General features: G+C 37.2%; 2 protein-coding genes across 6 annotated transcripts in view; one reads left to right on the top strand and one right to left on the bottom strand.

Annotated features, from left to right (window-relative positions):
• The window catches only part of LOC139993586 (uncharacterized), a 59,827-nt gene extending 45,106 nt beyond the window's left edge, over positions 1-14,721 (top strand). For 3 of the 4 annotated variants that reach the window (XM_072015459.1, XM_072015461.1, XM_072015463.1), the window contains 2 exons: positions 9,008-9,144; positions 9,942-14,721. In XM_072015459.1, coding sequence (XP_071871560.1) covers positions 9,008-9,144; positions 9,942-12,458 — 2,654 coding nt within the window. In that variant the 3' untranslated portion in view covers positions 12,459-14,721. The remainder of the gene's footprint in view (positions 1-9,007; positions 9,145-9,941) is intronic. The other variant, XM_072015460.1, reaches the window with a different exon arrangement.
• The window catches only part of Ror (tyrosine-protein kinase transmembrane receptor Ror), a 356,273-nt gene that overhangs the window by 254,827 nt on the left and 75,235 nt on the right, over positions 1-26,211 (bottom strand). The gene's annotated exons all lie outside the window — the stretch shown is intronic.

Raw genomic sequence — 26,211 nt, 5'->3', positions numbered from 1 at the left:
TATTTCGAAGTGAACAGTTTGAATAATTTTCGAGAACGAGTAGGATATAAATTGGAAATGTCAAATTCTCTCCGCTCTGCCAATATTGTACGTACGTTTTAGAGAAGAATATTCCATTTCTTCTATTTCAAACCGAAAATCCAGAAAACTCGATGAAAACAGGTATTCATTAATGTAGACAGACGTGAGTCTGCATTGAGGTAAAAATTATCTGCCGTATGCGAGATCTCTAAATGTTAATATAAAATTCATCAAAATACAATTAGTATGAAATTTTGCACCAGCCATGTGTAGATAATTTTAATTCTTCATATAAAAATACAAATTTTCATCGAATTCGATAATCTCACGACTGATCAAATTTTAATGTAAAACACCGTTATTTAATGTAAAACCATAATCTCTAATTGTCAATTTGGAGTATGAGATGCTTGATGGAATCGTTCGTTTCGATCTCAGAATTCAGAAAATAAATAAAATTGGATATATATATATATATATATATATATATATATATATATATAGTTGTAAACTACAATACGTCTGATCTGGTACAAGCATATTCTACTAAGTTCGAAAAAGCGTATTCTACTTCTCTTATGAACCTCTAATTATTCTAACTCACATTGGCTATAGAAGTTACTATAAGAACTATTCTTCTTTTATGACAGACTTTAGAAAATTTCTTTAATCTCAACTTAATAAAATATTGTAAATTGACTGACAAAGGACTTCTTTGAAACTTCTAACGAAAACCTGAAACTTCAGGGTTTTCAAGGTACATTGCTTATAAGACCAGAGGACACACGTTACTTCACATAAGGTGTTTAACCAAAGCTGAAAAACCAAAATAAAGAAGAAAAATTGTGTAGTAATTATATCGAAGTTTCCACGAAAGTTTTCCTGAGAATTTGCAGAGTTTCAAAAAAGTAGAATCTTCCTAAGTTACCGATGTCTCCTGTGAGAAGATAATCCAACTACATAGAATCTATAATTTCTACTAAACGCTTTTTTCGAATTTCGTTTTCAAAATGAAGATACAATATCCGCCTCAATTGAAGATCTCATTACGATCCGAAAGAAAACGAAAGTGTACCGGTAAGCCTGATTGAAAACAGGTTTATACCAAATACATTTCCGACTTAAGAAGAAAGCTAATTAAACATTTTCATTTTACAAAAGAACAAACCGTCTCGTTTACGTGCAAGTCACGTGCAATATATTCGTAAATTAATTTTAAATTTATAATTAGCATTAAAAATTTCGTAAGAACGACTAAAAGTAGATACAATATGTGACCGCGAGTCTGATCAAAAACAAGCTTCTTCTACTTAAAACCATCCAACTCTCGAGCCGTTAGAACTTCTGCTTCAAGTCCATCCGATTCATCGAAAGTTTAAAAAAATACGCTAAAACGAGTATAAAAAAAAACATACAGCGAAACTATGTATCTTACAGAGAACAGAGTTACTTTGCTCGAAACTCGCGATCATTGAAACAGCGATATAATAGTCGCTGGTCGAAACGACCAAGACCCTGCAGACACAATAAAACAGCAATTAGCGTGCTCGAGAAACCGAGTCTCGATTCATCATTGGTCGATCTCGTAGAAATATCAACGCTTCGAAGGAATGCTCGCCGAGGCGGATTAATCTTCGCGCGGGAGGCGACGAGTTAATTAACGCGGGTTATAAATACGAAAGGCAATCTGCATTATGGTAATCGGTTCCTCGAGTTTCCTGCGAGCTTGCCACGTCGTCTCGCCTCTCTCAAACCCGATCGCGATAATTTACACGGGATATTGGCGTGATCTAATTTTGGCCGCTGGCAGACGCCCGTGTCACGTTCGATTATAAGCTTACAAGCTTATGGCTTAGAACCGACCGTGCCATTAAGCATAGACGATCGGCATTTTCCCTAGTAATACAGTTACCGTCGTTGGTGGAATCTTTGCAGATTCTATGAAAGTCTCTCATTGACAGATCAGTTCTCAGTTTTGATGCGAAATAAGCGAATGCAATGGAAGGAGATTGAAAGTGTAAGATTCTGTTCTCCTTGATTAAAATGTCCTATTATTTCGAAAGATGCAAGGAAACTGAAGATTTGTTATTTCTTTGTGCTTGTAATATAACCCAATTTGAATATCATAAGTTTACTCGGGTAAAAATTTCAAATAAAGAAAAATAAAAGAGATGAAATGAGAATGGACAGAAACGCAAAGAAATGTAAAGTCTGCGGTTTCAAATTTCAAAATTCCCGTTGTTTCAGCTTCGGTAATCGGTCTGAAATTCAGAAAATCTGATGCTCTTTCTTCAAATGTCTACAATTTGCATCGTTATGGTGCGTTAAAATGAACGAATATCTTTATACTCATTACTATTATTATTGTATTACTCTTAATTTCCTCTTTCTACATTTTCAACTACAGTACCTCACAACGATTTCAATAATTCTTTTCTTCTAAAAATATTTTCAATTACTCTTTTTCCACGTTCCAGCTCGTAATGTTTAAAGTGTACGATTTTACATTTGAAAATAAGAATAGACAAATATAGTCTCGAACGAGAAAATTGAAATATTCCCACTGTTTTAGAACCAAATATTTAAACTTGATATCTGAAATGTAAAAACTGTGACAATTTTGCTCTTTCGGTAATTCACATCAAAATGAATATCTTCTGACCCTATTAATTTTCTCTTTCCACCGTTTTTCAATCGTACACGCCGCAATAATTCGAATAATTTTATCCCTCTCAAAATATTCGCTCAACCGTCATTCCAAAAAGAACCTGTTCCAACCGAATCTCTGCACATCTTTCAGCTCGTTATGTCCGAAATCTAAAAGTCGAAAATCGAGGTTGAACGATTCGCACTAGCTCATTAAAAACGAATATTCAGCGCATCTATCCCTTCCACTGAATTCTGCTGTTTTCCAACCACACCTCGCGGCAGTTTCAATAATTCCTAAAAATATTCACGAGCCGCTTGAACCATCCAGAGAGACCGTCATCCTAAAACCCGGTTCAACTACCTATCTCTGCCGATCCTCTGGTTCGTTAACATCGGCCGTAAATATGACGGGCAAACAGGCGCGAAGTTTTCTTGCGGAGGGGCGCGCGATCAATCAAGCCGGGCTTACGCGATTTCTTGTTTTTAGCTCAAAGGGGAGGGAAAACACAGCCCACGGCCGTTTCCTCGCCGTTGCTCGACGTTCGTTTGCATCCACGGGACGCAATTTCCATTTTTCAAAGGGGCCAACGTACGCAACCCAACCCCGATAGAAACTTGACGAAACCAAATACGCGGCTCGCGCTGCTGCTTTGATCAGCTTCTTCTTTAACAGAGAGAACGCCGGCCTCCGTGTTTCCTCTCCTTTTTCCATCGAGCATACCAATCTCCGAGTTAATGTACGTCGTCTCTGTTTATGTACCTCTTCCGGTCTAACGCAGTTGCGATCGACAAAACCTTTCCTCGCCGGTGAAATAATTAATATAGAGCTGGAACGGCGAACCACGAGCTGCGTTTTTGTTTTCTATGGTTTGGTAGGAGGCGGTACGGCGAAATACGACGGTTGTCGTGGCAATTGCACGCTCAAGTCTCGCGTTAATTTGACAGGAGTTATGTGCACCATTTTCTGCTCTGGACTTGAATTAATTGGTAGCATGTTTAGAGGGTAAGAATGGTTTCAGCCAGGATAATATTTTAGGACGAAAGGTTGACAGGGTCTCGTTAATCCAAAGTTGATGATTTTGAATTGCACTCGATAAGCTTGCATCCTACGATTTTCACTAATAAGATCTGCGTATGGAATATCTGAGTCCAGTTCGAAGCTTCTGGCTAATGATGTACGTCTTGTATGTCGATAAGATAATTTTTAGACGACGTTGAACAATTTTCATATTAAATTCGTTCGTAAGACGGTCCCGTTGAAATGATTCTCGGAAGCAAAGGGAACGTTGGGAGATTTTCCGCGTTTGAAAAATGGCTGAATGTTTCAGCAGATAGAAAAATACGACGAAATAAGGAATACTCGGTGCATGACAAACTAGCGTTACGAGCCGTGAACACGTTCTTCCGTGTCATCTTTACAAATATCACTCCCACGGAGCCCTGACATTTCGCTAACGCGGAAATCCTTCTGGAATAAATAACTTCCTGGAAAGGACGATGTTGCGTTACGATATTCGCCCAAATCGGCAACAAGTTCACATTTTAAAACAGCTAATTGAAATAGAAATATTAAAGCATACCTGAACAACTGGCAACTTGAAGTATTATTTTTTTTTTTTTTAATATATTTTTGTGACATTTCAAAGTAACAATCGTTAATAGGTAGATATTTCCTTCGATCCGGACATATTTAATAAATATTTCTTCGCAAATAAATCTCTACGTTAAACAAGAATTTAATTCTATATAATTAACTTATCACTATAGTTAACATACCTATTACAACGGTATCAAAATCACTCCATACACTAAATATAATAAAATAAGCCACATCCACAACACAATACAAATAAAATACTATATATAAATAATATAAATAAATAAATAAATGTAAGAACCAAAGAAGCATCACTTATCATATAGCATAATTTCCAACGAATTTCAAAGAACCGTAACCTATCTTCAACAAGACAAAAACTCACTATTAAAACATCCTGCGTAAAACTAGAATATATACGTCTTACAAAACGGATTTACATACACTCGTAAACCCAAAGTATCGTCTCAAGACCGCGAGATATGATGCTTATAAATGTCATTTAGCCTGTAAATACGATCGCACATTACACGCTAACATCACTATGATTCATCCCTAGTTACGACCTCTTTTCACAGTTATATCCATTATCCTCGTCAATCTCAGTGCTATATAAGATACGTTTCGGCCAATAGACAAGAAATGTTTCGAGTTTGACTCGACTCGACGCGACGTAGCGATTCGTCACAAACCCTTGAGCATCACGACATCGAATGAAACGAGAATATCGGTGGAGGAAAGGTTTCTTGGAAGAGATGCACAAGAGGGGATACAGCGAGGATGTAGAAAAAGAAGAAGCGGAAGAAAAAAATGCAAACGACCGAGAGATAGAGGCACGAGATTTAATAGGATCCAAATAGCCGTTGGTGTCCAGCCGGAAAATCCGAATTTATGAACCTCCGGAAGGATTTAATTTATTTAAATTTCCAAGCGGCCAGCGCCGTTTTAATCCTGATTTACCACATGGCTTTTCTTGTTCCACCATGCAATGGGCACCGCGTGCGGCTTAAGCGGCCTGTTATCACGCGGCTGCTTATAAAGCGTGTTTGCGCGACCGATAAGCGGCCATGAAACCGGACTGGCAGTTTTCGAACGCGGAGATGGATAATGGAGAACGCGTGGCTTCCGGTATCAAACGTTCTAACGGTTTTATGATAGGTACATGATCGGAAATTTTTCACACAATCTCTGGGCTGTTTCGAAGGATTTTTCTTTTTTTTTTTTTTTTTTTTTTTTGATCCTACTGTGATTCTCGAATTTCAATATTTCAATCTCGCTGTTATTTCAATACGCGATATTTGTACTGTTTGAAGGAAATTCTTAATACTAGAACTACCGATAGTTAACACGAAGCTATTTCTACCAAAAACAGTCAAAATGAGTGGTCTTTAAAAAATACGTAATAATAGAATATTTTTATATTTATTGATTTATTATTTTCTTACAGGAGGAATTCTATATTGTGTAGTACATTTTTGATATTATTAATCCACCTGGAACCATGATTCCTAAACGAGAGTTGACATATTTATAAAATTGTAGAACCAGTCATTTTAACTGGTGTGGTGTTTCTAGTGTTAGCATCTAGCGATCGATCCAGAATTTTCCTGATAACTAATATCATCATATTGAATGATACACAGTAAAAATTTGAAAAACGTGTGGAAGTTGTACAAAACGAGGAAACTGGTTAATTGGAGTTCGATAAACAGATTGCAGGACCTTTTTACACTTTGACTGGTATTGGTATAAGTAGCCTTGATACAAAATTATTTTGAGTTTGATTACATAAATAACAAAATAAAATTCATTATATTATTCTTTTAATTATCGTTGCGAAAGTCATTACATCATTGTTGGAAAAAAATATAACATGAAGTAGGAATTCTAAAATAAAATTGTAAAACCAGTCAATTTAACTGGCGTGGTAGTTCTACTGTTAACACAAAATGGAAACGGGAAATCGTGCATACCAATCAGACTTTTGTCATACCTTGACCAAACAAATATATATATATATGTCGGAGATGAAAGGACATTTCCCTTTGAAATTCTTTTGAAAATCCCCAATACTTTAATCTTTATAAGTTAACCCGATTATAATTGTCCGAGATTTGTGATAATGAGCTTGGACTCGAGACGACAACCGGTCGCGGTCACGAGATGAATGTTTTTACCTAATAGAAGTATAGACTAATTGTATAGCTCTCCTTAGAAAGAAATAGTTGTAGCAGCACCCGACAGTAAACATGCACGTGCGATCTCATCAACGAGAAAAACAACATCTTTACGATCACTTCTGAATCTTACTGAATACTTCACGTTTTTAACAAAGAGTCAAACGTAGACTTTGCAGGAAAGTACATTATGCTATCCCGTTGACCGCGGATTCGTTATCGAACCTAAGACCATTGTCATTAGTGTCTAATCACCGCGGTTACTTGTCAATTCTGTAATACTCACACTTGTGCTAATCAACATTACCTCGATTGTATAACAACGATGACTAATTCCAGTGAAGATTCATTACACGCCCCTAACCCTAATCATAATGAGGACCCGACATATAATATATTCATTACAAATAACGTAGCAGTCGTTTATGCTCACGCTTAGCTTTTGTATTATTCCAGGCTTTCAAAAAATCTGAGCAAATTATTAAAGTCTTTGCTATACCATAAAACGAGTTTTCAAGTCGGATAATGGAAAGATTTCTATTTTCCACGATCCATTCCATGTCCATGATCTCGGAGAATAAACAAATATTATTATTTCCATTCTTCTAAACTTTGCTATCCCTAGAGAGTTTCCAATGACAAGCTGCCAAACTGATCATATTCAGATCACAGACACCGGTGATCTCCTCGCGTCGTAGTTAGAACGTTTCACAAATAAGGTAAAGAATTGAACTCTAGATATAGTAGTAAAATTTCTTGTACGAATCCAACAGAGTGACGATTCAGAGTGTTAGAGCAGAGAATGTCGAGAGCTGATTTTAGGAAGGTTTATACACTATGAGTCTGGCTCCTACGGAGGAGATGTTGCCGGGAATGTCGCCGTCATGTCCAAGTCAGAGATGGCCATGCTGTTACTGTTTTCTGACACTGAAACAGACGTTTCTCTACGTTGTTGTTTCGATGGCCTGCGGGATGTTCGTTAGACCCCCCTTGGTTTCTCTATCGCTAATTTATGGCTCTGTGGCAATCTCCTAGCCTAAAAAAGCAAACATATGGAAAACAAAAGAATCTTTCAGATTAGAAAAATAACGTTGGTGCAATTCTGGATCGCAGCATCCGAAGCAATTGCCAAGAATCGGAACCACGTTTACGAAAGCCGAAATCAAGCCTGACGGAACAACGCAAACTTCCCGTACTCCTTACACAGTAACTTCCCACTTATCGTCGCAATCCCTTCGCCAGACAAGTGGCAGGCGAACTTCCTGCGCACCTGTATCTCGAGACGCGAAGACAACCGCAGTTCGCGTGTTCCCTCTAAACACCGAGCTTCCTCTACGATGAGGGAGCATCGCATTAATCACTCGAGAACGGCCAACAGACACAATGGAAACAATCCATGAAGTCCATCTAATCGACCTCCTAATCTCCGTTTCGCCGGACGATCGATCAAAAAGCAGGCCTTGGAAGTGCGCGCGTAGGACGAGAAGAATAAAAAGCACAAGAACGAAGAAAGGAAGCCTCGTTTTATCGCGATTTTTCATTTATTTCGCGGCGTGCCAGCCTTTCGTCGGTTAGATTAGGCTTTGCTGAAACTTTATTCGTATCTGCCGGCTAAGTAATTTGAAGGTCTCTCACCGTGGGTGATTTATCACCAGTTCCTTGACGCACCGAAAGACGAAGGGTTAGAGATTGTTGCCAGGCCTGACCAATGATCGATCGTTTCGATTGGTGCAACCGACGGTCTGTCCGTTACCAGAACGGTCAGATCGTGATTAAGTGATTTCCACGAGAAAAACGAGTTCCAAGAGAACACGTGGTGTAGAGTTTTCCAAGCATTTTCAAGCGGATTCAGCATCGTTGAAATGAGCTTCGAGCCTTGATCTTTGAGAGTTTGAATTGTGGTTCAACATATAAACGCTGGAAGTCAGTGGGTTCGAATCTGCAAGTGTAAGAGCCCTCCTAGTGTACTTAGTGCTTGGGCCTTTGATCTCGAAGAATCTTTAAATTATTGTGTTTATGTAGGTGGATCGTTTCAAACGTGATGAAACTAATTGATAGCTCTAATTCGTGTTTTTGACACAATTAAATAAACTACTTTGATTTGTGGATATTTGTATAGTACTCTTGCTCTTTAACTTTCGCGGCTCCTTCTACACGCAGAAAATTGCCGGTATTTTTGCACGATTGATTTTATTAGATTCACTCGATTTCCAGTAAGATACGTGTGTTTCCAGGCCCGTGCCTAGTCGTAATCCAGATCTCGAAACGTTAATGAAACTGAAGTGGAACTTGAAAATAAATCGAGCCACGGAGATTGTGTCTTTGACCCGATTGAAAAAAACATCCTTTTTGAAATACGATACCGACAATGATAACGAATAAAATTTAATCTGGTTTTCTAAGGAAGAAACACCTACTTGATCTAATTACAGTACAAAATAATAACAATAATAATTATTGTAATTTTTACAATAATTTGTCAAACGTCATTTCGCGCAAATTGTAGAGGAATATATTGAAATAAAAAAAAAAAAAGGAGGAAAGTAATTTAATTCGATTTCAGGTCAGAACGACATCAAGAAGCTGCGCAGAGAGAACGAGCAGCTGCGTAGGGAGATATGGAGCCTCAGGGACGAGTACGACAAGCTCGAGGAGATCCTGAAGAGGCAAAAGTGCCACACAGAAAGCGAAGAATACGAGGTAACTCTATGCAAAAGTTGGTTGATTGTGAATTGAGACAAGGGATGACTGATCGATTCGTCGATTTTCCAGATTTTGCGTATTTGATTGATAACAGAAACTTTGTTTTCGCAGTAGTATCCTGATTTGAAGGATACTGATGGGAAATTAATGTACGCGAGGAATTAGCGAGAACAAGTTTATAAATTACTTTCTCGAAATCGAATATCGATACATTAATATCTCATATAAATATCTGCTTAGAACTTGCGTGGTCATCAATGAATGATTTTTTATCCTGGAAACAATTTCTTTTCTTAATTTTGTTGAGATTTCTGGTATTTTCAAAATTTTTAGATAAAACCAGTTAATTTATATAATTACTTACACAATGCTTAAAACAGTTGAATATTGGACAATGACTTAAAGTCGATCTTTATCAAAGTATCATATAAGTAACATTATACGTATATCAATCTGTTGTTTCTAAAGGATGCTACGACGACTCTATTCTCCTGATTGGTGTAACCGAATCGCTTATAGCAGTGATTCCTTGGTTGTTTTAAGCAGTGTAATAATTGTAGTCTACGTATCAATATATAAAATTTGATTGGTTGCATACAAGAAGACCAGAGAGAAGTTATTACAAAATGTATTGATGGAATTAATCAATTTGAACATCGATGTAAAAATTCAGAAGTACTTGTTACGAAATTTATAAAAACAGTATTTTTAATAGAAATTAAAATGTACATGGTATGTACAAAAAGTGTCACAGATTAGAATAATTAAGAGATTCAAAGGTTTATACATTTCAGGATCGCTCCGATGAGGATGGCGGTCTGCAATCTGATTACTCCTTCGAGGAGGACGAAGAGCTCAGCGAGGACGGCGAAGATACCACCAAGGAACCCGAAAAATCTGAGCAATTAGACAACGCGGAAAATCAGAAGATTTCCACGGAGAAAATGACCAGTAACGGGCTCCATAGGCTACACGTAGACTTCGACGACTTATCAGTGGTCGACGAAGAGGAAGAGCCGAAACGAGACAAGGATAAAAAGGAAGCTTCTTCGGAAGATGTTCTGCAATCCAAAGAGCAAAAAAGTCCACTTTCTATCCTAAAGTCGAGGCAACTTCACGACAACATCCCCTTCTGTCCTGGCACCTATCAATCATCGACTTGCTTAGGTAGCTCTGCTTACTATAACGAGTATCCTTTCAAGTTCCCAAGCACGCTAAACCTAATGCTGCCTGCTGATGCATCAACGATGCTAACTTCCCCGTGTCCGAGAATAAATGCAGACCGAATAGGCACAATATCGAATCTAGCAGGTCCAGCTATGAATGGAATCAACGATCAAATAATACACGCGCCTCCTGCAGGCTGGCAAAGTAACGTTATAATGCCTCAGACACAGGTGACCACGTATGGAGCAACTGATACTGACGGAACACCAAGTATGCAGAACTTTGCTACAATTCACCAGGAGCAATTAAAGCAACAATTCGCACCGACCATCGGTGGTTTTCCTAATTTTCCAAGCTTTGTGCAAAGAAGAGGTGTTGGCCTAAAACTGTCAAGTAATCCACTCAACTCGACATTCTTTGGAAATAGCCGACAGAATTCGGAGAAGATGATTGAAAATGGTTGGAGTACAAATGCAAACTTGCCAAATATGAAGGGACCAACGGAACTGAGTGCTAGTGATGCAACGAAGATAGAGACAGAAGAGAGTCCTGGGTTATCAGGAGCCGAGAAACCGAAGCATTTTTTTGCTCCACTGCCTTCGAAATTAAAGAAACAGACTGAAGAATCCTCGCCGACTGTCAGTCACTTTGGAACTGGGAATAGTTCTAGTAGTGGCAAGACTGGATCCACTGTAATCTCAAAAAGTCAGTTCACATCTCAGAAGGGATCGGTTGATCTATACGTTGATGGAGCAATTCCATACGAGGGCAATCTGTTCAATGATAAAAGTGAACAGAGGACGTTCCTAAGTACAGACAACTTACTAATCACTGAAGTCAAACCAGGCACGACCAATCAATTGACAAAGTCGATGTCGTGGCAGGATTTGCCTAGTAAGTCTCACACCGCTTCGGTCAATCAATCTAATGGTAAGCAACAAATATTGACCCGAAGTGACAACACTTTGGATAATATATCAGACTCGAAGCCATACAAATCGTACCTGAACGTTACTCTGAAGGCGCCTCGCGTGGAACAGGCGGTGAGCCCCGACATCCCAGAAATCCCCAAGTTACCCACCATAGACTATCGACTCTTCAAGAACCCCTTTCTACGAAGTTTCGAGCCGTCTACCAGCTACATGAACCAGAACACCGTCACCAGACCGCTGTCCGTCCAAGTGAACGATGACAACCTGTGCTGCTACCCACCGCAATCTGAAGTGCCCACCTTCAACAGAGTTCCTTTTTCAGAAAGGTACAGACCGGTTCAGTCTGACAAGAACCGTCTCTTAATCCCATCTAACCAACTAATGAATGGAAAACTGATGTCTCCAACGAGCAAGCCTCAGATTCAGGTAACGTCTTTTGAAAGACCGAGTCCGCATACTTTAGTAGGTCCACCTACTCCTTACGAATTCAACACTATGCGTAGGTTAAATACCAATCCCTATTTACATACACAGAATTTGTATCAGAACGTGCCATTTTTGCCAAGAGGAGGCTTGTATCCACAAAGAGGGATGATGTACTACGACAACCTAACATTGAAGGTGCCAGCTCAGACACAGACCTCCATAGATGGAGATTCTCATCAAGAAGACGAACACGTGTTTCCTCACGAAGGAAGTGTACCGAGTACACCAAGTGGACGTAGGAAGAGAACGATCAGAAAAGAAAAGTGTAGTGCCAATAAGGAGCAAAAACCTGCGTCACCTACTGTTCAAAGGAAGTATAAGAAACAGAGTAGCGTCACGTCGTCGGAAATGCCAGAGTCTCCTGGAAAATCGACACGAAAGAAGCCTACGAGACTTAGTATCACTACGACTACATCAGAGGGTCAGGAGGACAAAAACGAGAGCAGATCGTCTTCGTCTGGTCAAGATTCGCCCAAGAAGGAACAGATGAGAAGGGTGTCTCTCTACTTCAACGCTAAGAAGAGGCCTTCGTTGACTTCAATGAGGACAGTTAGAAGTGGCAGCTTGGATATTGGTAGAGAAAAGGAGGCGATGGTGCTGAATTCAGAGAGGGAGAGGACTAATTCTGTTAGCAGCAGAGAGATTGGCAGCGTGAAGGCAAGGAAAGCAAGTACCAGCAGTGGAAACGTGCCTTGGTGCGCTTGCTGGGGCAACGGGTGTGTTTAGGGAGTCCGTAATTGGTTTTATTGGTGGCTCTGGCTGGATCTAATTAAACGTTCGAGTTTTGTTTATGTTGTGGCTTGGCTTATCAGCGTGTGGCCCTCGGGTTTCATTTTAATCAGCTTGGCCTGATGTGGATGGAATGTCTTGCGGGGTCGATGTCTTTGAGGAATGTGAGAGTGTTTAGTTTATTCGGTCTGTATTGTGAGCCAGGAAATCTATAGTTCGACCAAATGAGAGTGATACTAAAATTGTAAGAGGAATTTAGAATAAATTGCCCAAACCATCAGACTGCGTTTCTAATTGTACGGCGTACTTCAATTCGATACATCTGCAGTATCGTTTTATCAAAGAAAACTTTTGCCGCACATTGTTTATGTAAAGAATCATATATTTAATCGAATTTCTACTTGTCATTCAATACACTGGCAGAGTAATCGATTAGTTCAGACTTATGCAAATTATTGGTTCTAAAATGAAACACTCTCGAAATAAAACTGTTACAGTACCTCTGATAATTCAAATTGACTAAATAATTAAATAAGAATATCTTTGAACTTCTTCAAATGCTTCTATGTTACCAGCAATTTTAATACCACATTTTCCAAATGTAGACCTTAGACGAAATTGTAATATTTTTATTATAAATCGTTTTAGTATTTCACACATCTATGTACGTGTTTTACAGCAAATTTCTTCATTTCCAACGTATTTGACGATTGGCAATAGAACGAAATTATATGGATAGTTTGTCCCACTAAAATTCAAAGTTTAAAAAGAAGAGCGGTATTTTATATGCACCGATGTAATAATAATTCTCTACTCTCAAGTTGAGCGGATTCTTGGATAGCCAAGGAAAATATCGAACAGAGAGCTAGCATGCTCCAGGAGGAGTCGTATCGACCTTCACTTCGGCGTAACTATACTATAGGGCAACCGCTGTAGCCAATGGGGGAGGTCGTAAAACTAGCGCCGGCAGAACCAGGACACCATAAAACCCGTTACCGTTCAGGTGACAGTTGCAACCGTAGTGTTCTTGCCAGGAATACGGAAGCACAGTCTCTGCCCTCTCACGATGCTTAAGGCGCAAGTGGATCGAATTAGGGGATTAATATTTAACGAGGAACCAGACGCGGAGAAGCCAGACCACGTCAATGATCGCTTCGATAAAAGTTCCGTGAACTATGCCAGTAAAAAGTCCTGGTATTATCCAATTTTATATCGATTACTCTTAATACCGATTCTAAGAATAACGGAATGAAAGGATGGAATAAAAGTTCGATTTTCTATTCGTTCGACTAACCAGTTTGAATTTAACCCTGCTGCGATCTTTTTTTTATTTTCTTTATATTTTAATCTCATTTTTATTTTAATCGGATAAAGAGCTTACTAGTGGGATTTAAGAAAATTTGAGAAAGAAAAAACTGAAGAAATTTCTTAAAGGTAGAAAAATACGACTGGGCGAAAAATGATTCATAGAACGCGGTAAAAAGCTTAAGCTTCGACGTTAGTTGCTACGTTAAGAAATAATACGTCTGCGCATTTAATTTAAGCTTAAGGGGCGATTTTCATTTAAAAAAGTTCGAAAGTATAAATTGTTGTAAAGTGAAATGAAGTCTGTTTGATCTTTCAAATCTTGCGTGATTTTAAATTGATGTACGTAAATCAGACAAATTGATTTTTATTTATAATGTAATCTCTAAGAGATGTAAATATAATTTTAAAGTAAAATTTAGATCGTTTAGAAGGAATATTTGTGTTTGACAATAGTATAAAGTTTATTAAAAAGTAATAAGATAAAATGTATTTTTCGATGCGGGGTTTCGGAGTGCTGTTGTTTAACAGAAGCCGAAGAAACACCAATTTTTTTTTTTCGATAGATAAATAAAATCGTAGGAAATTTAGTAATATTATTATAATATAGAGTAATTGCAATTTGTGAAAATTTCTTTTACAAATGTATTCTCTTTGTATATAAAAGGTAACAATTTCTTAAAATATCCTACGAAAAGATGTAAAAAATCATTCGATGTAAAACAGCTATGTAAAATCTCAGCCAAATTAGCTCGACAATATTTTCTAATATTTTTAGTACTGTGCCTAGAAAAATCCAATCAACGATTCCAACTAGACTTCGTATACGTGTAATTCGCTAAAGTTGAGAGCAAAATGCGATAACTTTGTTACTCTAACAATCTTCAATGTGAAATTTCATACAAATATCCCAGAAAGATTGTACTTTTCAATAAAATTAATTTCGATACGCTCACCCAGCAGCTGTTCAATATTTTGCATATCCTTCAATAAGAGATTTTTTATTCCCAGAAATTATTTACGAATTGAAAAGCAGACACTGTTGAGGATTAAAATCATCCTTTCTATTTATACTTACTCTAACTGAATGATCCCCTTAATCCATTAATTAAAAAAAAGGATAAATAATAACTATTCATATCGACTGAAAACTGATTCCACTTCGAATCTCCGCTTTTGTACTCGAGATATTAATACACTAAAAACATCCTGCAATTTGCGTCCAATTATTTTCCCCAAAGCTCGACACGATACTATCCGTAATTTTTTCCCCCATAGCTCTTAACAAACCACCATGGTACACCGACTGAGGAATTACAACGGGGCAGACCCTCGTATTTTCGCCGAGTCATTCATCCTTCTCGGTAATTCATCGAATTATTGATTATTCTACGCAACTTACTCGAAGAGCCCGATTTATTAATGGGTCTGGGTGCGAGGGGGTTTAGCGAGTGAGCGCGCAAGTTAAAGGCAAAGTTGGCGAGCATCTTCCGCGTAAACTTTTCCAGCGTTCTCTGTTCCCGTTATTCCATCCTCCAGCAACTCCTTTCGCCGTTGCTTAAAAGACGCGGAGAGTAGAGCAGAAATTGAAAGAAATCGAAAGAAAGGAATCGGCCAGGTAAATTGAATGTACTTACAATTAAACGCGCCGCTTCTTCTCTCTTTTCTCTCCTTTGCCATTCCGCGGGAAGGAAAGTTTAAGAGCATCAGAAGGGAGAAAGCCATGAAATGGAAAGAGGAAACTTGAACCGCGGCTGGAGATAATTTCTTTCCGCGAAATGCCTTTGATTTTTTTCAATAAGCCGGATTTTCAAACGAAATTATATTTATGCGCGAATTTATATTTGTGGAAGTTCCGTAGCTTTAATTTATGATTCCAGCATTGCTGGCTTTGAAATATCGAACAATTCAATTTATTTCGGTTTCCTAAGGTTTCCCCGAGCCCTTTACAATATAATTTACTTGTAATTGACTTTTATCTTAGAAATTTAATCATTTTTGCTAAATGTGGAATAAAAATTGTGAATTTTTAAATCAAAGTAGTTCATAATTGTAGCGATAGAAAAATGATTAAGCAGGTAGATAATGAACAGAAACAAATCTCACTAAATCTTCACAACTTAGCATACCACGAAATCGAAACTGAAATTGAAAAGCTTATTATCAAACGGAATGGATCTCAAATGCCCCCCTCTAATTACGTAGCCATCATTTTTGCCAAATGTCTAGCTTTTCTGCCACAGAAACAGAAACCTCAAATTAAAAACTTCATCACGGAACAAATCGAATTTCAGAAAGTTCAACTTCCAACTATACCGCCAAAGCTGCCTCTAAATGTCTGACTTACCATGTTACAAAATTTTTATGAACATACCTGAGGCAATGAAAACTACACAAAGATTTATTTCGCTTGTTAAAGCCTATAAAAACTGAATAGTTTTTACATCTCTGTATGTTACACGCGTGTTGTACATTCTTGCATTTTTAAATTATCCGTAAATGCACAAAAATTGCAGTTTACTAGTATCACAAAATCGGATATCCTAAATCGAAAATCTTATCGACAAATAAAACAAATTTCAAAAGCATCCACTCTGATTGCATTACCAACACAAAAGGTGAAAAGTGGCAAAGTACGAAGACAAAATCGCGGGGACAAAGATAACCAAAGCTGGCAACGATCGACGATGAGCTTGCCATCGTCTGATAGAGTTGGAAGCCGAAAAGGCGAAGGTTCATGGCACAATGCCGGCTGAAACAAAGCTTTTGGCGTGGAAACGCTCGCGAGAAAAGGCGCGGGCAGGTTGCAAGGGTGCAGTGTCAACGTCGACGAGGGTGCACACCGTTCGAGAGGTGGGGGCAGAGTGGCGCAGACTGGCGCAATTAAAATGCAAATTATCTCTTTTCACGCGGCCATCTTTCCAGAAGAGACTGGCGCTCGCAACCCTACGCCGTCACCGATTAACTTGGAACTAATTTACGACGACGACGACTCCATCGTCAGAAGGTAGCGTGAAACGTTTTGTCTTACGGCGCGGACACAGCCGCCGCGTTAATACGGGCTAACGTCATTTGCAAATGTCAGTTGAGATCAGGTTTCTTCGTTTCGACCATGATTCTCGCCGCCTGGACTTTTCTGACTCTGAATCTCTGATTAAATTCTTATACAACGCGTGGCAAGCTTTAAACTTCTCTTTAGAGCAGCTGAGGGTATGTATTTGAGTGGTGACAAGTCGTTTGAATAATTGATGCGATTATTGTGAAACAAGAACAACGATATGCAGGGCTTATGCGAGACTAATTATTCATTGTGTGCGACAAGGGATGTGATATGACTCGGGCAAGGAAATATGTACTTTGATCATGCGGTAGGCGTGGATTAGAGGGAGGTTTGACTGGGTCAGAGATTGGATGCCTCAAGGAAAATCAAGTTAATGAAGTTGCCTTGCGTTTGATGATATTCGAAGGGTTCATTTTCAGATTCTTTTAATTTAGGGGAATTTTTTATTGCGTTTCAAATAATCTTGTGAAAAATCTGAGAGTACCAATAACTCTCGTTCAAGACACTTTTTTTATAGAACGAAAAGTTTTCCAGCAATTGGAATTTCTTACGGTTACACACTCATATAAGATGAATTGCTTATCTTTAGATGATAGAGAGTTTCATCGAAAGATATCTAATACCAATATCGATAATCTAAAGTTGAAGTCAATATCTTGCCACGAGAAAACATTTGAACCCTTCGTGTGGCTAATTCTTTATCCCGACGCAGCTACTGTGACATTGATAACGTGAAAACTTTTATTTAGCTTGTTTCTTTGCCGATAAAAAGATTGAAAACCGAAGAAAGCTAAGAGAAAGTAGATTCCATAAATTGATAGTTTGTCGATTATGTGCTTTGCACTTCGGAAAGTGTTAAACTCATTTCGAATCTTATCCTAACTAAAGCAAACCTCTTGTATCTGAAAAACCTGTTTCCTATCACTTTTTAACTGCATAAAAATAATGCAAAAATACTCAACACACTGCTATGGATTAGCCACAAATGATCAGACACATTCAAACTTACGAGCATCATCAACTCTTCAAATTTCGCTGGGACGAAGGAATCAGCGAAAGAAATAAAACCTGTTTCAACTGTTAATTACCTTTACCCTGAAGATATATCGTAATTGTGCAACAACCTCCTCGAGAAATACGTTTATCACGTACGCTACCAAACAGAGCTTGGCTATATTCGTCTGAGCCAGATATCGCGCGATACAACGAAGATTATCGGATGGGAATACTATGCACTCGAGCCCATGAATTCCAATTAAAAGCCTATCGCAAGTATTTATAGGCTGAAGACGGGAACGATATCTACTGTTACAATGGCCGTTAAGATAATCAGCTTTAATTACGCACCTCGTAAAGCCTTTATGAATCCGGTCAAGCCGAGCGAACGTCGTGGCGTCGTAGTTTAAGCAAATCTTTGTGTAAAGACGTATAATTACCTGAAATAAGAAAAACGTTTAGTGACCTGTACTTAAGTGGTTCGGATTTATTAATATCCCTATGTAATTTTCTCTTTTTTCTTTCGACTCTTTCACTGTGGAGTCCGTATTTCTAAGTTGTTCAGATTTATAATCGTCAGGGTCGTATTTTCTATTTTAAAATCTAGCATACGGTGAGCATATATTAACGATATAAATAATTATATGCAAAATCAATATGAAACAACTTATTAGTAAATTTTGAAACATAGTATTGAGCTGGCAACTAAGTAATTGTGGATTTTGTCATCAGGTGGTATCACTTAGTTGCCAACCCAATAATTGCAGCAAACCACTATTTTAACCCACAGTGAAAATTTCGATTCTTTTCTTAAATTCAAACGACTACCAACTGACCTCTAATACATATACGTTCTTCGAATTTATATATTCAAACGTAAAGACGACAAGAAAAAAAAATTGATACAAAAATGTCAAAAAATGCAACAAAATTAAGTAAAATACTAGATACGATGCATCAAAAGATTAAAGATTATTCTACAAGCATAACATTTCACTATCGTATTCGATGTAAAGTGTAGATCTTTATGCATTTATGGGAAATTGAAAAATGTAAAAATCTACGTAATGAGGATAATCTGCGAAAATATAGAAAAGTATGAAGTAATTATATATATGAAGTTGTTACAATTTTCAATGTTCCAAGTACATTGTTATCTGCTTTCCATTTCCTTGATTATGTTGATAAAAATATGAAATTGCATAAAAATTAAAATAATTACCAACTAACTTCTAATATCCTGTAATGTCCAATAACTTGGCTAGAAAAGTTGATAATCCAATCTAATTTAATCCTCGTGGGAACAGGCAAAGACCTAAACGAAGAAACTTCATTCCAGGCTTTGACATCACGTATTAAGCGCAATTTCTAGCCAGTGTTCGAGTGTCCGGCCCAGCGATATAACGCGAGAACGTAATAAAGCTCGCAGTCTGCCCGTCGAAATTGGGCGGACGACGTTCCTACCAAAAGAGTAATGAAACTGCCGCAAGTGTAATGCTGGTAGTATACATAGAACGCGAAAACAACGGAGCTACGGTTGAATTCTTCGCCAGGGGCAAAACGCAAAAGTGTTTGAAATTTCTTTAGCGAGAAACTTGCAGCCACTTTCATCCGCCCTTTTTATTGGACGCGAAAAACTCCCGTAGGAATATTTTCCGTGAAACTTCCATCCTGTAATTTCGACAGGATTGTAACATCTTTTTTTTTTCCACGGAAATTCGCCCCGCGTCGAAGTTTTCTTTGTAATTCTCGACGAGAGCGTTATTGAAAATAGCTGGAGCAGCGTTGCGATATTTGAAATAAATTTGTTTTACCACGTTACGCGACTCCTGCAAGATTCTGCCGAGATCTTTTGGTTTATAAAGATATAGTAAAATAAAAATTCAGTGGAGGAATGTTATTAGAAGGTTTCCAGGAAAATGCTTCTTGTAGTTCGAGGAAATAATTTTTTATTCTAAAACGTGTTTCACTGCTATATAGTTTGGATTAATATTTAGCAATTTATGTTACGTAAATTATGTTGCAACTTGTGTTGAAACACTGGTTAACCGCTGGTAGTTTAATAATTCAGTGTATCATAATAATTAATGAACTTTCATATAGTTATGTACATCGTTCCAAAGTTGGTTATCTTTATATCTCCATATCAGAAGTTTCAGTAATATTCGAATTTATCACAGCCCACGTAAAACTAAGGAGCGTTCTAGTAATCGTATCCTTGATTTTAAAATTATTTAACAAATATGAATTCCGAAAGTTGAATTTCTTGAACAATTTTTAACAATTTTAAAGTTGTCTTTAAAAATAAAATCTATCTCTGAAACTATAAATTATATACATCTTGATCATAAATATTTTTCAATTATTTGTGCAGTATAAAAATAACAAATATATTTGTATTCTATAAATATTTCATTTCTGGTTCGACTCTACAAATTAAAAATCCATATTCTCTTCGTTTTATACGTTGCTCTATCATCGATATAGAAAACTAATAATCGCTAATGTGAACAAATAATTCAGAGTTAATTAAACTAATGAAATTTCATTGATTTCTGTTCGCGTATATTTTTCTCTTTTCACGTTTATTCTAATTAAACATCGAACAACGTTACTCGAATCAATTTCCAATTCTTTGAAGTCACATTATCACCAAGCTCTCCAACATCTTTTGTTAAATAATTCAGTAGAAATTTCTATCAAGCGATTAAAAACTTTAGTTAAATTGAAATACACTGGAACAACGCGCGGCACAAATGGTTCATTTACACGAAACATCCAATATCCTGTTATGAGCACACGTATTGTACGGTCGGAGCCGGTTCTGCCTCTGCCGGAACTCCGCGTTTTTGCAATCGCTCCTTCGTCGCGCAAATATTTGCGAATTGCGCCGGCATGCGAAACGAGCTGCAGCGTCGATGGATGAACTCTGAACAAACGATGCACTGTCAACGTACTAGATTGATATCTTTCCATCTTTTTTTATCTTTTTAATGTTTTTAAACTACCAGTTGTTATCTTTTTTACATTATCAAAATTGCATTACACAATTTATTCAGATTTGTTGAGCTACCTATATTATTTGTAATTTTACAACAATTATAAGGATTACAATTATTGTATTAAAAATTGTCTAAATCTTGTTACGTCACTGATCATAATTGTATCGAAATTAGATATAGATAGATTAAATATGAGAGTACTATAGTGAAATTTTAAAAAAAGCTTGTGCAGACATTTTTGTGTTTGTTTGCACTTAATGGTTGCTTCTATAATTGAACAGCATAAATATACTTTTACCTGTGTAATTATGTTGGTATTATTTATTAATTATTGTTTCTATTATTAGATCTCGTTTTTCAAATAAAATTCTGAAATGTCATATAATTTTCTCTTTTGTGAAATGAATAAAATTTCGGTTATACGAGACTAATCAATTTCCGTCATAAGACACATCTTCTAATCAAAGTTGAAAATATCGCAGTTTACCGTGGAAACGCAATTTCCTCGGAGACCTGTGCACCGTGCAGACACACGTTGCAATTCGATCGTTGAAGAGAACGTTTCGGCGAGCTTTCGACTTTTATCGCGGATGCTTCGCTCTCAGTTTCAAATTTCCTGCGATCCGGCACGCCTCCCACACTCGTTGGTAAAAAGAGGGGAAAAGTGGGGTGAAGTCTGGGGGTGCGTTCGAGTAGAAAGCAAGCTGATCCGACGCGAAATAAAAAGTTCCGAAATTCCGAAGTGTGTTGAAGTGTCGAATCCACTTCTGATCGGATCGAAACGCCGTGTCATCTGAAAAGTTAATCGCTTTGAATCTCACCGTTCTACGGAATTCCGTAGAATCGAAGCGAGTTTTATCCCCGAAGATCCACTTTCCTTAAGACCAGAATAATGCTAACTCTTATTTTTTTTATTGAAATCGTCTTTTTATGGATTGTTTGCTGCTTTATAGCAACTAGCGTTTTAGCTAGTGCTGGACGAATTAGTATCAGGAAATTTGTAATTTATCGAGACACGTTTAAGATATATAGATTTTAAATTTTAGATATGTAGATAGGTAAATGTAGTTTTTAAATTGTAATTTTTTTTATCTGTTTTATTGTTGAAGTATTATACCGTAACATTGAATCGTCGTTAATTGTCTCCTTAATAATTATTAATGACAATAATACATTATAATATTTTCAACTCTACTCGTATATAATTTTACAATATGCTAAAAACATACTAAAAATATAGCATACCTATACTTTCATAAAATATATCAATCTTGTTGTAGACTGAAAAAATAAGAATTAAGGTTTATCAGATGAAATATTCATAAAAATTTACCCTGAGTATGCAATCTTTACCTTTACAATAATATTTAAACGTCAATTACTACGAATGAAACATAGTACGATTATCAAGATGAAAATTATAATCAGAACCTTTAACTCTTCTACTAATTTACATTATTCCAAATTATCATATGGGCCATAACAGGTAAATTGTATGAGTGGTTTCAACAAATAAAGTTGATATTATAACTGCTTTCGCATCTTAATTAATAGGTACATTATCATTACTTCATTAGCCTTTTTCTAATTTCCATGTAGAAATGAAAATTAAATAACATGAATAAATAACTGCGTCGATATTAATTAAGTAAATCCACAGGGTTAATCATATATGTATATCATATATCTATAAATTCATCAGCGAACGCCTACCATTATATAGACACACGCTCCATAATGAATTCATCCGACACTCTAATGTACTCGTGTAAACGCACTAATGTGTACGTGTACACTTAGCAGAAGTCGCGAGACATGAATGCAGTCGGAGAAGACGTTCTCCCGTGTCTAATTTTGTTCCGTGAAAGCCGCGTTGCTAAAAGAGTATCGAACCGCTTAAAAGTACGCCGGAAATGGGAATTCCTTTCCTGCGCGCGCTAATGGACACAGCCCACGTGCGATTCCCTCTGCGAAAGCTTTGTCAATCTCGATTCTCGAAAGTACTTAACCGGTGCAGAAATATCTTTCTAACGTATCTAACTTTTCTTGCTATTTAACGCGTTAATTGTCACGCGAATTTTATATATTTTGCCTTGGAACTCGCGACAGATTGAAATATATTACACAACTATTGGGTTGGAAACTAAGTGATTACGGATTTTGGCATTAGGTGGTAATGACAAAATCCGCAATCACTTAGTTTCTAAGCCAATATATGTAAATGTACTAAATATACAATAAACATATTTTTAAAATACTTTCGATTTACGTATGGTTGATCGAGCTCGCAGTGTAATTATCAAAGATAAATTTACCTCTATAAGGAACAAAGTCGGTACGTGTTTCCAAGCAGAGCTTAAGTAAACGACAACAGTACAGCTCGTGTTTAGCCATTCCGGTAACCAACGGAGGTATAATACGTCGATATTGTTGGTTGGAAACAGTAAACTATCCCTCTGATAAGAACCTCTCGACGAAATACAAATATACGTTTAGTCTAAAATAATCAGAAACGAAGAAAAGAAGAAAAGATTCAAATGAACTAAAATTTCCATTTGAAAATATTATATCGGACGCACCTGTTAAACAATTTTAGAAGATTCAAAATTTTCTAGATTTTTATTATAACCCTTGAATCAACTTTTTTGGAGTAAATTTTACATTCACGAGTCTGAAATTAAAATTCCTAACAGCGTGTTACTGATTTATAACATTCGAACGATAGATTTGTGATTCCTAAACGCACTATAATTACTAACAACATGATGTTCCAATATCGTTATCTCTATCCATCCTTAGCTCTACTTCGATCTTTGGATTTTTATATTTCAATCTTACGCTCATTTCAGCGAACAAAAAGAATTCCCGCTGTTTCAACAAAGTTTTTGACATAAAGTTGAGACGAGACTTTTTCTTCAAACTGGAGATATTCTTCAATATCGCAAAGATAGGATCGAGCCTGAGAAAATGAGCGAAAGAGCGGAGCGCAGTTAAAAACAGAGTAGAAAGTTTAAGCTCCAACCATCGAACGTCAGAGATGTATAACAGCTCAAATCACAACTGTTCGCTCCGTCATCCGGAAACGAATATTCCCTCGAGTCTGCAGTTCCCGACACTCCGGGCCTAATCACAGAAATTCTGCTTGCAGATCGTTCAACCGTGGCCAACACGCGACGCTCTTCCTCTCGTTGTCCAAGCGAGAAGAAGCAGTAGCTGACCGGACCGATCGGAATCTCAGCGGTTATCGTATCAAATGCATAAATCTCCAGTTTATTGCTGTTATATGCAAAGCAGAACGAATCGGCGGGAACGAGGCAACCTCCGAGAACCCAAGAATAATGCATTCCTTGGTAGATCGATGCCTTTGCCTCGTCTCTATGTTTATATGCCTGTATTAAAGCTAGCGAGGCAAAGAGGGGAAAAAGAGAAAGGGAAAGGTGAAATAGAGAGAAAAAAGATGAGGATACGATAGCGATCGGTGTGGACTTATTTAATTTCGGGACCGGTCGGCCTCCCGAGTTGTTTGCAGAACGATCGTTAACGCTGATTTATACGCTCATTCATTTCCACGATGAACCCCTCTCGTTCTATTCGCCTCTCTTTCTCTCTCTCTCTCTCTCTCTCTCTCTCGCTCGCTCTCTAGTTTGGCTGGATGGTTCTTCGCGCTGTATGCATCTACAAAAATATACGAGTTCCGGGGACACGTGTTCAACGTGAGCGTGAAACGATGCTGGTTTGCTAACAAGGGTTTTAAATGATTGACCTTGGATTTTGGAGGAAGGATAGAAGCGGTTATGTGGGAAATATGATGCGTTCGGTCGTATCGATTAGAAGGAGGTTTTGATGTGGGATATTGGGGTGAATGAGGGTAAACGAGATGGAGGGTCTATGGCTGATTTTGCTCTCGTGTTTTCGAGATGGAAGTGTTAGTAATGATATTTATATGGTTTGCTAAAGTGTTCGGGGAGGAATTTATTAGGACGACGAGAAAATGATTGTTTCTTTCCTTTTGGTTGATTTTATTGTTTTAATTTGATCGAATTTATTTAGTCTTTGTTTTTATTCAGACTATAATTCTTCATCATTGGAAATTATGAAATAGCAATGATAAAATCAATCAATTTTTGAGGACAGCGTTTCGACGTGAATAAACTAAATGGTACTGGGAAATGGTTTGTTGCTAACTAAAGACAACAAGGATTAGGGAACATGATACCGGCATGTAAACCCTTGGATCAAGGATTTTGTATAGAGTTTTACCCTGTGACATTTCAGGACGAGAAACATCGGAAATTCTAATTAGGTCTTAGAGCGGACTTGGAGCTTCTTCCTACTTCTCTAGACAACCAACGGAAACGTCAGGATTCAGACAGACCTGGATTATAGAGTTAAGAACATCAAACTTCGGGGAACCTGGATGCGCCGCCAACTATCTGAACAGAGAAATTAGACTACTTCTTGCTTGAGATTAGAATCAGGATCAGTCAGGCGTATCATTTAAGTTCAAAGAATCCCATCGAATTTTACAATATTTACAATTTCAATGCCTGCATTTTCAGATAGCAGATTAAGATTAAAAGCTTAGTTTAATTCAGAGTGAAATCGTTAAATTATCCTATTATTTGCGACTTCGACACTTTTGGCTTACGAATTAAAATCACGATTTATTTATCGTTTTTTCTATTGAAGATCTAATTTCAAATTGAATAATAGTCTTCTATTACGTAAAATATCTTAATTTTTTTATCAGAGATTAGAAAAGCATCTACGAGTATCTGAAAAGTATCTCACCAATTGGAAATTTTGATTAACAGTTAAAGCAAGTGTTTTAGCGTATTCTCTTATTTAGAATTTCTGAATTTGAATATTAAAGATTTATTGTAGTATATTAGAATCTTAATATATTACAATCTTACTATTAAAAATTCTATAAATTGTGGGCTAAAAATCAAGATACATGTTTATGATAATTCCAAAAAAATAACATTACTTTATTAAACTAAGTGTTTAATCGTAATTTCTTATCTAGGAAGGAGAACACTGAGATTGCAAATAACTCAACATTCGATGAGATTCTTCGGATTTAAACAACACGCTCAACTGATCCCGATTCTAATCTCAAGCAAGAAGTAGTCTAATTTCCCTGTTCGAATAGTTGGCGGCGCAACTAAATTCCCCGAAGTTTCCTCTCGAACGCTAAGTAGTTACATCCCATTTAATAAAACCTAAGTGTATAACTATACAACCGTATTTAATAAAATCGAAAACTATCGAATCTCCGCAACAATTTTTTCACACTAATTCCCGGCCTCGTTGAATTTCTCTTTACACGGAGGATATTCACACAACGTAGCGTCGGAATATACGCGAAAATTAGGTGTCACGA

Source organism: Bombus fervidus, chromosome 13 (genome assembly GCF_041682495.2).
Source record: "Bombus fervidus isolate BK054 chromosome 13, iyBomFerv1, whole genome shotgun sequence".
Taxonomy (NCBI): domain Eukaryota; kingdom Metazoa; phylum Arthropoda; class Insecta; order Hymenoptera; family Apidae; genus Bombus; species Bombus fervidus.
This window is presented reverse-complemented; position numbering and strand designations above follow the sequence as displayed.